The 13221-nt window shown below is 34.2% G+C and overlaps 1 protein-coding gene across 22 annotated transcripts in view; it reads left to right on the top strand.

Annotated features, from left to right (window-relative positions):
* The window catches only part of RBFOX1 (RNA binding fox-1 homolog 1), a 955581-nt gene that overhangs the window by 312909 nt on the left and 629451 nt on the right, over nt 1-13221 (top strand). For 21 of the 22 annotated variants that reach the window (XM_037386459.1, XM_037386456.1, XM_037386452.1 and 18 more), the window contains one exon: nt 4292-4339. In XM_037386459.1, the coding sequence (XP_037242356.1) occupies nt 4292-4339 (48 nt within the window). Of the gene's footprint in view, nt 1-4286; nt 4340-13221 lie in introns of those variants that run through there. The other variant, XM_037386457.1, reaches the window with a different exon arrangement.

Here is a 13221-nt window from a genome sequence, read left to right on the forward strand (position 1 = left end):
CTCATACAACCATAAGTTTGTACCAGTTGCATAGTCACTGTGTTGTAATTTCTAAGGTGACTAAATTTCAGCAGGAGTGTTTGAAAGCTACCTTTTAGAACTGTAAGCCTGCAAACACAAGAGGTGAGCATAGTTTCACCATCTCAGTTAATGTAGTTCTAGTCTTTAATACATGTGGCACTGTCCCTTATGGCGCTTTGTTCAACTCTTAAAATTTGTGTTTGTCCTATGTTGCATCTGATGTCCTGCATAAAACATTGCTTTGTGTCCTTGTTGCTGCTACCCAGCGTAGCAGACAAAAAAGGCAATTTTGGTTTGTGCTGCCACATAAAAGTAGAGTTCTTAATATGTTTATAATAATATAATGTTATTGGCCGTGATGCAGTGACAGCTAGAGGAAAAAAAAGAAACTATGTTGGTTTTAAACTGAAATGGATGAGAGGGTTTTCTACCTTAGTGGCAGGTTATGTCTATAATTCATTCTTCTCATCAGTCCCATGAAACATCCTATGAAGCGGTCTATCATGATATAATTTGTCTAAAATAATATTTCTTCAGGAGGAACAGATTTTGCGAGTTTTTAACTTCTTTTTTGTCATGTAACAACATTAAAGAAGCTGCCTGATGTATTGTTCAAACCTATAGGATTTTATAGTTGCTTTACAACAATGTAATTTCTTAATCTCAATTCATACAGTTGGGAAATGTGCAATACACATACTAAAATGACAGTACTTTGTCATTTTGCATTTACAAAAAGTAGCACAGATGTCTCCCAGAGAGGAACATTCTGATTTCTTCCCTTCTTGCTCTGAGATTGAAAGATGAATCATTTTGATGAATTTGTTAAAGCTTAGTTTCTGTGTACATTTTTTCTTTAAAAGAGGTATATCTAGGATGTAGATGATGTATACTCAGATTTTGAATTTAAATATGCATTTGATTAAGCCAGTAACTTCACTGGTTTAAAGATTTATAACACTAATTGTTTCAGAAAAAATGGTTTGCTTTTCTTGGTCAATTAAAGTTTAAGATAGGCATGCAGGTCCCTGACATGAAATACTCTTGTCACTCAAAGATGAAATCTGTCTGAGTTCAATTGGTAACGAAGTAGTTGACTGCTTTTCTGCCAAAAAGACCGCATGATAGACTTTCTAGGGGCACCAGATGAACAACAAGCAATTCCTGTAATTATTTCTGCAGAAGTGATGAACTCTTACTATTGTTTTTAAATGTGAACCTTTTGCAAAATACGATTTTTTTATGCAGCTAATAAATTTACAAATTACTGCTTTTAGAAGAGACTCAGTGATTGTCTCCTATTATTTCCTCTTTACTTACAGCACAAATTTTTAGCGTTTATATTTTTACCTCCTTCCAACCGCTTTAACCCCTTTGGACTGAGGATTCTTGAATTCTACTTTAGTCCTTCTCTAGGTAACCTGTCAGTGGCCTTAGTTATGCTTTATTATGGAGTACATGCATTTGTGAGGATTTGACCCATTGCTAAAGAAAAATCTTGTTCTGGAAGTCAGGCTTTGTATGGTATTACATGTAAATGGTTGTTACAGTCCAGGTTTTTATCTGACAATGTACCAAAAGCAAATTTTATATATATATAATATATAAATTTAGGTAATAATTTGAACTTAATATTTGGAATACCAGAAACAATAATATAACAGTGGTCCCTGAATTTATTTGTTCTTGTCCTTGTACAGAAGTCTGATTTCAGGTCTCTCTGAAATTTAAAAAATAACCCAATACCACTTTCTCTTGCTGGTGTCAATATCCAGTAATATTGAAACCATACATATATAGTTTTCATTGCTAATGGTGCAATGTTTAATTTGCAAGATTCACTTTCCCTATCTTTAGATAGAGAACCAAACAGTATGAGATGAAATAATTATCTAATGTTTAGGGATAAAATACAGGGTAGAAATTACATCATTTGCTTTTCAGCCTGTATCTTTTCCTTATGGCTGCTATCAGGTAACTTCCAGGTACATTATCTCTTTAATTCCTGATTGCAGCATTAAGAATCTTTGCTGGGTTGGCCTCAACTGTTTTCAGCTTGGCTGCATGCTTGGTTTGTACCTTTTGCCCTACTGGTTGTAGACAAGCATGTAAGATGAACTGTACTAGGAGGGAGATAGCTTTTGTTTTATCCAGGTAACACTGCATTTTTAATTCACATTAAGTAATGAATACTTATGAACTTAAGTTTCTTATACATTGCTTTTAATGGGAAATGACAGTGGCAAAACAGCAAACTAAAATCTTCTATAGACAGCAGAAGGGATCGGAGTGCTGTTGGGGCTTGAACAAGGTATATTCATCATACTGAAAGCTTGTAATAGCTATGACTAGAACCTGATAGGAGCTACTTTATTCTGCATTCAGTTAATTTAGGTCAGTATGTGAGATAGAGCCATGCTTGTCCTTGGTAATGTGAAAAGATATGATTCATTTTTTATTAACTAATAAGTATGGTAAAGAACATTCTATTTTTTCCAAAAGGTCACTTAGAGCATAGCTAGCAGGTGAGGAGCACTGGTGCTAATGAAGTTTGAATTCATTCCTCTGAGGCAGAAAGCTTTTTAAAACCAAAACCCTTAAGGTAAATATACAAAAAGGCTCAGGAAGTCAGTGTGCAGGCAGAGATACTATTTCCTTATCCACCAAATGGGAGGAGAGACATGGCGAGAGACTGGCTCGCTGCCAGTAAGTCACACTTGGAAGACAAGTTTTGAGTGTTACACACCACAAAGTACAGTCTGGTTCCCCATGAAAAGTACTTTGAATAGAAAGAGTATTTGAGGAACTAATTCATATATGAATCTAACTAGAATAACAAAGATTCTTGTTGGAAATATGCTGCTTAAGAGAGAGCTTAAAATGCCTAACAAACACATTTCTACTATATCTTGCTGTGAATGAAAGTTGTGGGGTTGGTTTTTTTTTGGTTGTTTTTTTTTTTTTTTCAGGTAGCCTCCATTCATCTTACTAAATTGAATGGTTTATTTTTTAAAAAAAATCTTTTATGGGTATATGGCTTAGGTAAGAAGTCTTTGGCACTGAAATAATTCCAGTCCTTCATTTAAGATGAATAGGCATGGTGTTGAAGAAACGTAATTTATTTATTAAGACTTCTTTACTAGGAGCTGCTGTTACCTATCAGCCTTAAATTTGTAGTTTGAGATTTCTGTAGCAAGCAACTCTAGACAATAATCTAAACACTGGTGAGAGTAGTTCTGGCTTCAGTGAGAGGTTGAGAAAGGACTTACTTTTCACAAAAAAGTGTTCCTTATCTGTATGTCATTTTTTTCCAATACAAATATCTAAAGTTCAGTATGTAAGCAAAATTGGTTTGCAAGAATACCCTCACTAGAACAGTGAAGTTGAGAACAAAGGCAGTCATAATAGGTTACTTGTCTATGGCTTAATGACTTGAGCTATATTTGGCTTACTCAGTTTCCAATAGCTACTTGTTGTAAAGAGGGATAATATGAAGAAATAAATGTTTTTCAGATTATAGATTTTATGATAATGATTTTCTCATCATGCCTTAAGGTCTGCTGGCAAAAATCCAAAGGTTCAATGACAGCCAAAATACCTTAAGAATTAAAGTGTTATTAGGTTTAAGTTGGTTTGACTCCTGAAGAAAACAGAAGTCCAAAATAAACGTGTGTGTGTATACATGTGTGTATATATACACACACATACATGTATGTGTTTGTAGTAAATAAATAATTGATTACTCTTGCATGTTGCATTAAGATTCAGATGAAAATATCTTCAACATACCAAGTCCTGCTTAGCACTCTTGACAACAGGCATAAGTTAGAGCAGTTGTTTCCTTTTAAGTGAACCTTTGTATTTTTAAATCTACCATCACTAATTTAAAGTAAAAAGGAAAAAAAGAGTGAACAAGCAGTTATCGGTTCTTCAAGATGCAAGTAGAAAAAGCAAACATGAACTGTAAAGCAGAGATCATATTTTTGTCTTACAAACTGGCTATGCTATATTGAAATAGGTTTTGGTTTTGTGATGTTTCAATCTTGTCTTTAATTTTATGCTTGTCATAAAGCTTAATAAACCTTACTCAAAGCCATAATACTAAACATTGTACATTTAAATATATTTTACAGAACCAACATTTCAGTGAAGTGTAATAGATTGAAACCCCCACTTTTCAGACTTAGAAGCCCTTTCTTCATCCAGAGTTATTCCCACAACCCTGATCAATATGCTTGGGTGACAAAGTCTTCTCCGTTTGTCTTTTCAGGATACTAAAGCAGAGTGCAGTTCCTGTCTAGAAACTGAGGACAGAAACGTAAGTGCATTGTTTTAATGTAATTTGTCAGGCAACTCCGTAAGTGCAGGCTTTTGGGCTTTATAAATGTTTTTCTATTACACTTTTCTAACAAAATTTTCTAACTTACTTTAACTTCAGAGTGGACAAAATAGTCTAACTATTGAGTATACTTCTGCTAGAAATGTGAAGAGCTGCTTGTTCAGAAGGAAATGCTCATTTCATTAAACTATGAACAGTTTAAAAGGCAATTGCACTTCCTGTTCTTAATTTCGATTAATAACAAATATATTGAGTCATGTCTTTCATGGTAACGTTGGCTTGCAGTGTTAAGTATTTGTAAAGTAGCAAGATAAGAACTGATTTTTCTTGCTTTATAAGCAGTATCTCTGATACTGATTTTTTTTTGTACTTATAAATAGTTGATGTTTAAAAAAAAATTATCTTCTTTCCAGTTTTATTTTCTGTGAACAAGTATAAAGTATATGTTCTTCACCTTGTTAGCTTTTTTTTTTTAACTACATTATGGCGTGTATGTTTGAATATACTTGAGTAAAGTTACATTTTTGGAGGGAATTCTTACATTGAAGTACTATCAATTTCCACTCTAAAATGAGCAATGTAGAAAGCTGCCTCCTAACACTATCATATACTCAATTTATGTTTTGAAACAGTAGGTATTTATGCTTAATTTAGCATTAGTGTGTCTGTGCTAAAATGTGTGACACCAATGTTTTATTATTCAACTGTCCAATAGCTTTTTAGCTGATTTGTTTGGTACTTTGTCTTTTAACCACTTTTGACTACTGCATCTTCCTATGATCATTCATAAGCTCCTCCTTTTTTGCAAAATAGCAGTTGAGTTCTTTTTGCTATAAAAAATGAGGTTTTGTTAAACAGCATTATACCAAAAGCACTTTAATTGGTCATGATAGCTCAAAATTTATGAAATAATGTCGTACAAGTCTGATACTAAATGCTGATGAAGTTACCTCAGGAAAGTGCATTTCATTTGCTTTGTTGAGGTATGTGATACAGGTTCTTTGGAATTTCAATGATTTTCAGTGTTTTCAGGAATGAAGTGAGTGGATTATTTTGAGCTATACAGAAACATAATAAGAATTTAATTAAGATACTAATCTGTGAATGTAACTAGAAGAGAAAGTATGCTGTATTTTAGATACCAAGCAGCTGTTACTACTCCAGTTGTTGGAATTCCTCTATACTAAGGCAGGTTGAGTTTCTTGCATTCAAATGAAGTCAACAGTGCATGTTTTTCTCTGTGTATCAGTGTAATAGAACTGGCTTATTGTAGGACAACTACAAGGACAGTAAGGAAATATAGTGGAACTTTTTTGGAATTTAAAAAGTGTGTTGGCTTTATCACAAGGCTCAAAAATACTGTAATGATGTGTTTAACAGTGCTTTACGTTAGCGAGAACTATTTTTGTCAATAGGAACAGTAACTTTGCTCTATTGTTTTGAGAGGTGAAACATAACCATTTTCCTATGCATTAAATTTAAAGAATTGTCCTTACTAATTACACTCCTAATGAGTTTTCAGTTCTATGGGAGTTTTAGGGGTTCTGTTGCTGTTGATTTTAAAAACATTTTAACAAATGGCAGTATTCTGGCTTTTCTGCTTTTCTCTGTTACTGACTTTATGCCTTCCATAAATCCTATTTCCTTATGTTAATAATGTCTATTTTAGGATTTTTGTAGAATTTCCAAAATCTCCTGCTTTCTGCTTCCCCTTCTAGGCTGCATTAAGTTTCAGCAAGTGTCAAATTATGCCTTGTTGTTTCTTGTGTAATTCCTTCTATTATTTTCTCAAGCATTTTGCAGACACGTAGTGAGCTGAATCAAAATGAACCTGGTTAATATGTTGAAGCTCAAAAGTAACCAGGAAACAAATGCTTCATGTAGAAGTATATTAAATTGAAAAATTTATTTTTTGTTAATTTATTACATTATTAAATTTATTAATTTTAGGAGTAAATATTAATCGAGTTTTTGAGTATTTTCTCACTAAAGAGTGAGCCGGTTTTGTGGTTTATTTTTTTTATATAGATTTCTACTGACATTTTAAAATTTGGAGCTAGCATCCAGTTCTGCATTACTAAATCTGTGTAGTGTATCCCCATGTGAAGTAGTAATTGAGTTTCTGAAAGTGTTGAGCACATGATATGTAATTTAAAATCTCTTAACATCAGCTGGTACTCATTACTGTGAAACTCAGGCTATTTACGCTTCAGATTCTGAGCATTAGCTTTAATGAAACTGGCTAGCTGTTTAAATTTAGGTACATGTTGTTTTAAAATATGCTAAAATGCAGTCTAGGACCTTATTTCTAAACATTGAGATCTGACTTTTTTGGTGTGGGTAGCAGCTACTAAAACTGAGTAACCAAAAGGTTGTTCTTATTGCTTGATTAATGGGAAAAGTTGTCAAGAGCCTGATAAGCTTTGGACTGCAGCCTAATTAATGTATGTGTTGTTTTTTATTTTTTCCCCTTTTATTATTATCGCTTTCTCTTTATCTAGCAGATGTTCCAGCCTGTTGCCAGTAAACTGTATTTGTTTGGTTTGGGGTTTTTTTCCCCATTGTTTTACGATAGGATGATTTCTATTTCAGCATAAATTACAGCAGCTGTAAATCTGAAGCTTTTTCTTGGCCTCAGTGATTGCTCTGCGTTTGAGTGGTTTCCTAAGGAGCTATCTTTCTTCAGTGCCTGGGGCTATGAAGGCTAACCCAGCTGTCTGACCCCAGAAAGGGGTACCTCATCCCATGCAGAATATGACTTAGATTTCTGAGACAATCCAGGACCTAGGACAGAGCAAGGGAAGTGAAGTTGAAAGCGCAAGAAGTTCATATGTTCTCCTATGTGTTATTACTTTGCCGGCCTCTTTTGCTCACTTCCCTCGCTCCCTTCTTGCTCTTACAAGCAGTGGCATGAAGGTGAGGTGACAGTCACAGGGTTTCCAAACTTACTGTGAAACCTGGAGAGTCTCTTAATGTATCATTAAGGTTGGAGAGCTGGAGGTTATCAACATTGCAGTGCTGAGTGCTATGAATTTCCATGCAGTAACTACTGATGCATTCAGACACATGTCTTCAGGTTTATGGGCTCTTCTGTGACCTTGCCTCACTAATCACTGCAGTAGTAACAATAGACATGAGGTTTGCTAGGTTTGGGGTTGTGGCTTGGTTTATGACTTGCTAGAAGTAAACTTTTTATCCAACAACAATGATAATCTGTTTAGTGCTCTAGCTTTCAAATGCAGAAGGTCAAATTAACATAAAGAATTGTCCAGAAAACCCCTAAATTTATCTTCTTCGTTTTGTTAATTTGCTGTAGCACTTTGGAAGAACAGAAATGTAGTAAATTCTTGATACATTTCATCTTTTCCTTGTGTTTCGTCTCAAAAATGAAACTTCCACTGAGCTTAAGTGGCAGATTTACTTTAGAGTCCAGGAATATAAATTACAATGACCTATGCAGTGATCATCAAAACACCAGACATCATTCTCCCTTAATAATAATGCATTATTTCATGTTTATTGAAAGCATTAATTAGCAACTTAATGTAATTCATAGATCTGAAACATTGTAAATAAATATTTTTATTTCATTAGGTTGAAATCAAGACAAACTACTGCAATTATGACATGCATCATTAGTATCTAATAATTTGCACTTCCATAATGAAATATACTGCTAATGAACTATATCATTAGTAATTAATGGAAAATTTTCCCACTTAACAAAATATGTAACTGCAAGGTGCCTTTTCTTGCAGTCTTTTTTTCCTGAAGTTTCATAATCTCTTAACTTCTGAACTAGAAATTCATGTAACCGTGGCTAAAGCATAGCCTGAAGGCAAACTCAAATTTAATAACTAATTATTATTTTGAAATATGTTATTCTATAAATGACAAAATAGCATTTATTTATCCTAACCACTTTATCACTAACATCTGTCTCTCATTCCATTGTTATTTCAACCGACCCTTTTATGTAAGATTCTACTTAAATTTTCTGCAAGGATAGAACCTCTCAAGATTTGAGAGTAACAGGTGACAAGTAATCAACAGTTGGCTCTAATTGGTCTGTAATATTCTGCGTTACTAAATTGCATTTACTGTTGCCAGCAGTGGACCCATAACTGTATGTACGACTCATTTACTACTTAATTGGTATTCTTTTCTGTGTCACGGCCAGCCCTTTCTTGTTTTGATCTCATACTTTCAGTCTGAACATCACAACGTTTGATGTTAATGAATCCAGTGCTCATAGAAATGTCTTGACTTTGTTTTTCAAATAAACATATGTAGAAATGTGACCCTTAAATTTTCACAGAAAGAAACCTGTTAAAAACGTGTAAAGTCTGATTTTTATAAACATACATTGATTTCTGAAGCTAGCCATATGATGTTTTGGAATTTGAGCCATAATTTGCAAAGCCTGTGATGTTTTCCAGCATGAAGTTTTGCTCTTGTGAGGGTAGTGACCATTTGTTGTAGGTTTGTTTCTTCTACCCATGTTTTTTTTCATATAAGTATGATTTGGGAGCAGACTAAATGGTCTTGGCTGAAGGGAATTGCTAAGGGTATTGGCCTTTTTGCCACGAGTGAGACCATGTGGATTCCTTTACAATCTTCTCTTCCATTTCATATAACCAAACTTTAGTCTTAGTCTCCACTCAAAAAAGACTGCTGATATGTAAAGCCTTTCTTTTTTTCCATTGCTGTTACACCAGCTTCATCAGTTCCTGTTACCTGAAAAAAACACCCCTAATAAATCTTTGTCTTTTATTAATTGCAGTTCACATCTTTTACTTCGTCTGAACAATTATCTTTTTTCATACATTCATATGGGACTTGCATAGAACAGGAATCTTCAAAAATACAAACCAAATGAAACTGGAAATAAGATTTCGCCCTGCTCTGCTCTGCCTTTGAGGTCTGAACAGAATACAAAGGGAATACTTTGTTTTACTCTGCAGTTGCCTTTGTCATATCATCAAATTTATTCACGGCAACGCTGTGAAACTCTGATATGAAGTTGTCTTGCCCTTCTTGCCCCACCTCCCACCTCCCCTCACCTACCTGAATGGAACGTTTACTTAGGATAACCTTTCTGTGCTGAATAATTTTGTTTCCGCTAGTTTTTACTATGCTAGGCATGTTTTGTTCTTCAGCTTTGGCTTCTTCACTTTTGTTTTAAATCAGCTTACTTTTTTTAGTAATAGACTCACTTTTGCTGTAATGTGCAATGACATTCTCTTCAGTATTCCTTGCAGGCAACATAATACCGACCGTTAACTAGCAGCTAAGTGTTATTAGCTTGGTGGCTCAAGGTCACTCTTGCTTCGTTTCCTGTTCTTGAGAAGAAAAGTAGCTCATGGAAAGAACACTTTTGAGATGCATCTTGACTTTAAGATTTACCACTTTTGAGCTCAGAGTGCAGAGGCTTTATGAGAGCAATAGACTTTATGGTTATGCATTAGGCCAATAACACGATAGGTCAGTAAGTTAGAAAATTTCCCTGTAGTGATATAATGTTTCATAACTCCCTATTACCTTCTGTGGGATATGGTGTAGGCAGTAATGCCTTTCCTTTTCTATGCCTGCTGTGGAAAATATTTTATAATTTTTTTTTTAATACCTTCTGTCAGAAGATCTCAAAGTACTTTACAAACAAATTAAAAACATCTATGAGGAGAGTACTTACATTTATATCGCTCAAGTTACATATGGGTAAAGAGAAATGCAAAGGGAAGAGAGGCAAGACTACAAAGTGAGTCTGAGAGAAAATGAGGAGAAATAGAAACACCTTTAGAAATATATTTTGCTTTGCCTATTCTATGGCTTCTTGCAGGTTTTCTTTAAAGTTACAGTGATCATGTGAAAATGTTTTCCAAGACAGTTTAAGTGAAAAAATTGTCTCATTGGTAACAAGAAAATTTATCCCATTTCTGTAATGTTCTTCAGTTTACTGTGGGAGGGAATGAATACAGGTATCAAACAGTGAAGAACTAGTAAGAAGCATCATGGAGGGAGTGACTCAACTACTGGCATCTAAGGCGTGGATATATTTATATACTGTTTCCTTTAATTGTAATTCTTTTTTCTGCTGTTTAGGAGCTTTCTGTCAATGAATATGAGTAAGTGGCATTTTTATTCCCTTGTGAAGGAATCATGCAATCTGCATTGTTTTGCAGAGTTATGAGATGTGTCTTTCCTCACATTAAAAGAATATTTTTTATTATTTTTTTATTATTATTAATGAGGGAAGATTCCAACAGATTGGTAAAGAAGTGACTAAATTATGTTTGGATATAGATTCAGAGGAATCTAAGGAAGTTTTGAACATTAATGAACCTTCTGGTGCCTACTAGAGTGAACATATGATTCCTATTTCTTCTGCCTCTTTACCTGTTGTACAAATAGTGAGGAGTAGTATCGAACCATTGTATGACAGCACCTCATGCAATATAGAGGATTCAGAAACAAGGGTGTAACCCAGAAGTGAGAATAACGAGCTGTTCCAAGAATAGTATCCATCTGTCACAATACACCAGAGGTTTCCACTGACATCTCAGCTCATGTAAGTCAGATTTACACAATGCTTCTTGAGTCTTCCCCAGTATAGAGCTGGGGAAACAGAGCTTCCCCAGTACACCTTCCACAAAAGGGTAAAATTATCTAAGGTGTGGGGGGTTGAGTTGTTGGGTTTTTTTGTTGCTCGTTTATTACCAGAAAAGTTACTTGAAATCCATGGCTAACTCCTCCACAATGCTTTTAAATCAAGTTCTGTTGCACTCCAGGTACCCTAAAACTCCAAAAGTTGAATCAAACCCATTATCTAAGTTGTTTAGGTATAATTTATTTTTATTCATGTGACTTTTAGTGATATTTTTAATCAAATGATTTTTCTTTTTCTTTGTCTTAATTTGTTCCAGTCAAGTAAAATCACTACTTATGGAAAAATAACTAGCTGAAATTTGCCCTAGAACTTAACACACAGCATTAGTCAGCCTAATAAATATTTGGCAAATCTGAGGAAATACTCAGAAATCAAGTTAATTTCCTGACATGTAGCTTGACACTGTGCAAAGTCTTGTTGAAAAGTTTCATAGTATTTGAATGATCATAATGTCAGTCCTGTTACTGCTCTCTTGTTCTTTCTGTTGCTGACATGCAATTATGGAATTTCACAACTGAAGTGATGACAATTGCTCCTCTCTGTGTGTGTGTCTGTCTTTCCCCTTAATCCAACTCTGTCTAGCAATCTGTAATTTGATAAAGTGGAATTGAAATGACAGGCATGACAGAAGTGCCAAAACAATAATTTGACCTCCCACTGAAGTGTCAATGTGTTGAGCTGCATGACTTTTACACATGCTGAATACACATAAGGGACACGGATAGTATATTTATTACGCTAGAACAGAATACCTGTTAAGGCAGATTGCTAAAAAAGGTACATTGTGTCTTTTTGCCAATGTGTTCCATCTTTAACCATTGCATTTTCTGTCCCTGTACTACTATGTATAAACATGATTGCTATTGCTTATAAATTATATCTATTTTATTAAAAAGATTTTTTCAAATCTTTATTTGAGGATATTTGGGCAAAACTTGAACTTTTAATTCTCTGACTGTGTAGCAAATTAGTTCTTGAAGAGACAATTTACTTTTTACTTTTAAGGACAACTTTTCCGTATTAAAACTCTTGGGAGAAGGTGTCAAAGAATGAAGAAAGAAACATATGAAAGGTACACCATCTCTTTTCCAGAGTCCTTTAATACTGATGAAGTCCTTCGTTTCCACTCCTGTAGCTGTAAACCCTGTTACAGATTAGTCTGTGTTGTAAACAAATTTTATTGAGGGCATCAGTCAACTAAATGGCAAAATCTAGTTACAGCATATGCAAAATACAGAATAGGAAAATGTATTTTATGTGGTAGCTATATTCTGGTAATTTCAGTTTCATTTCAGACAAACCTGCTGGTAAGAGTGACTTGGCAGTGAGCAGGTTTAGTAGTTGGGTACCTTTGAGAAGTCAGCTTTTTATTGAGGTAGGCTGGAGTTTAAGTAATCATCAAAATAACATTGGTTGCAATCTGATTCCAGTCTAAATACAATTTACAGGTGTCTAAAAAGGATCCATGAGCATGATGTGCTTTATTATTCTCTATGTAAAAAAACCCCAACACACTTTTTTTTAAAAAAAAATAGTGCTAATTTTTAACATTTCCTCTGACTAGTAGTCATACTTTTCAGCTGATTCTCTTTCTAGCCTTTTTATTTAATGCTTTGGTGTTAAAACATGCATTTATCTACTATTACATTAGGAACTGATGTTTGTATTATGTGATTTTAAAAACTGGAAAGCAATCACAATTCTTTTTGAACTTCCTCTGCTTTGAAATAAATTGCATTTGGTATATGGCAACTTCTTGCTAATAACTCCTGCAAAGCTCACTGAGCTAGAAATAGCAATCTGAAATATTTAATACTTTTATATAAATAAAAAAAAATGTTTACTGAAGTAAATATATGCACAAGTGAACTTGGAATAGATTAATATGTACTGTACCTGCATTGCATACAATGATTTGTATTTCACCTGAAGACAAGGAAGACAGAATAAAGAAACTCTTTGGCTAAATGTAAAATTAATCAGATTCAGAGGAAAAAAAAAGTAAGTCGAGAGGGAGAATTATCTGTCAAAATTAACTGAAATATAATTCATGAGAGGCTAAAGCTTTGCTGAACTTTTGACTACATCTGACCATTGAGTTTTCAATGGAGATAAAAACGTAGAGGAGAATTGGCTTTTGAAGTTAGACAGAAAAGGCAATCCCCCACAGATCTGTTAATATTCAGATACTGTG

Source organism: Falco rusticolus, chromosome 4, assembly GCF_015220075.1.
Source record: "Falco rusticolus isolate bFalRus1 chromosome 4, bFalRus1.pri, whole genome shotgun sequence".
NCBI classification, from domain to species: domain Eukaryota; kingdom Metazoa; phylum Chordata; class Aves; order Falconiformes; family Falconidae; genus Falco; species Falco rusticolus.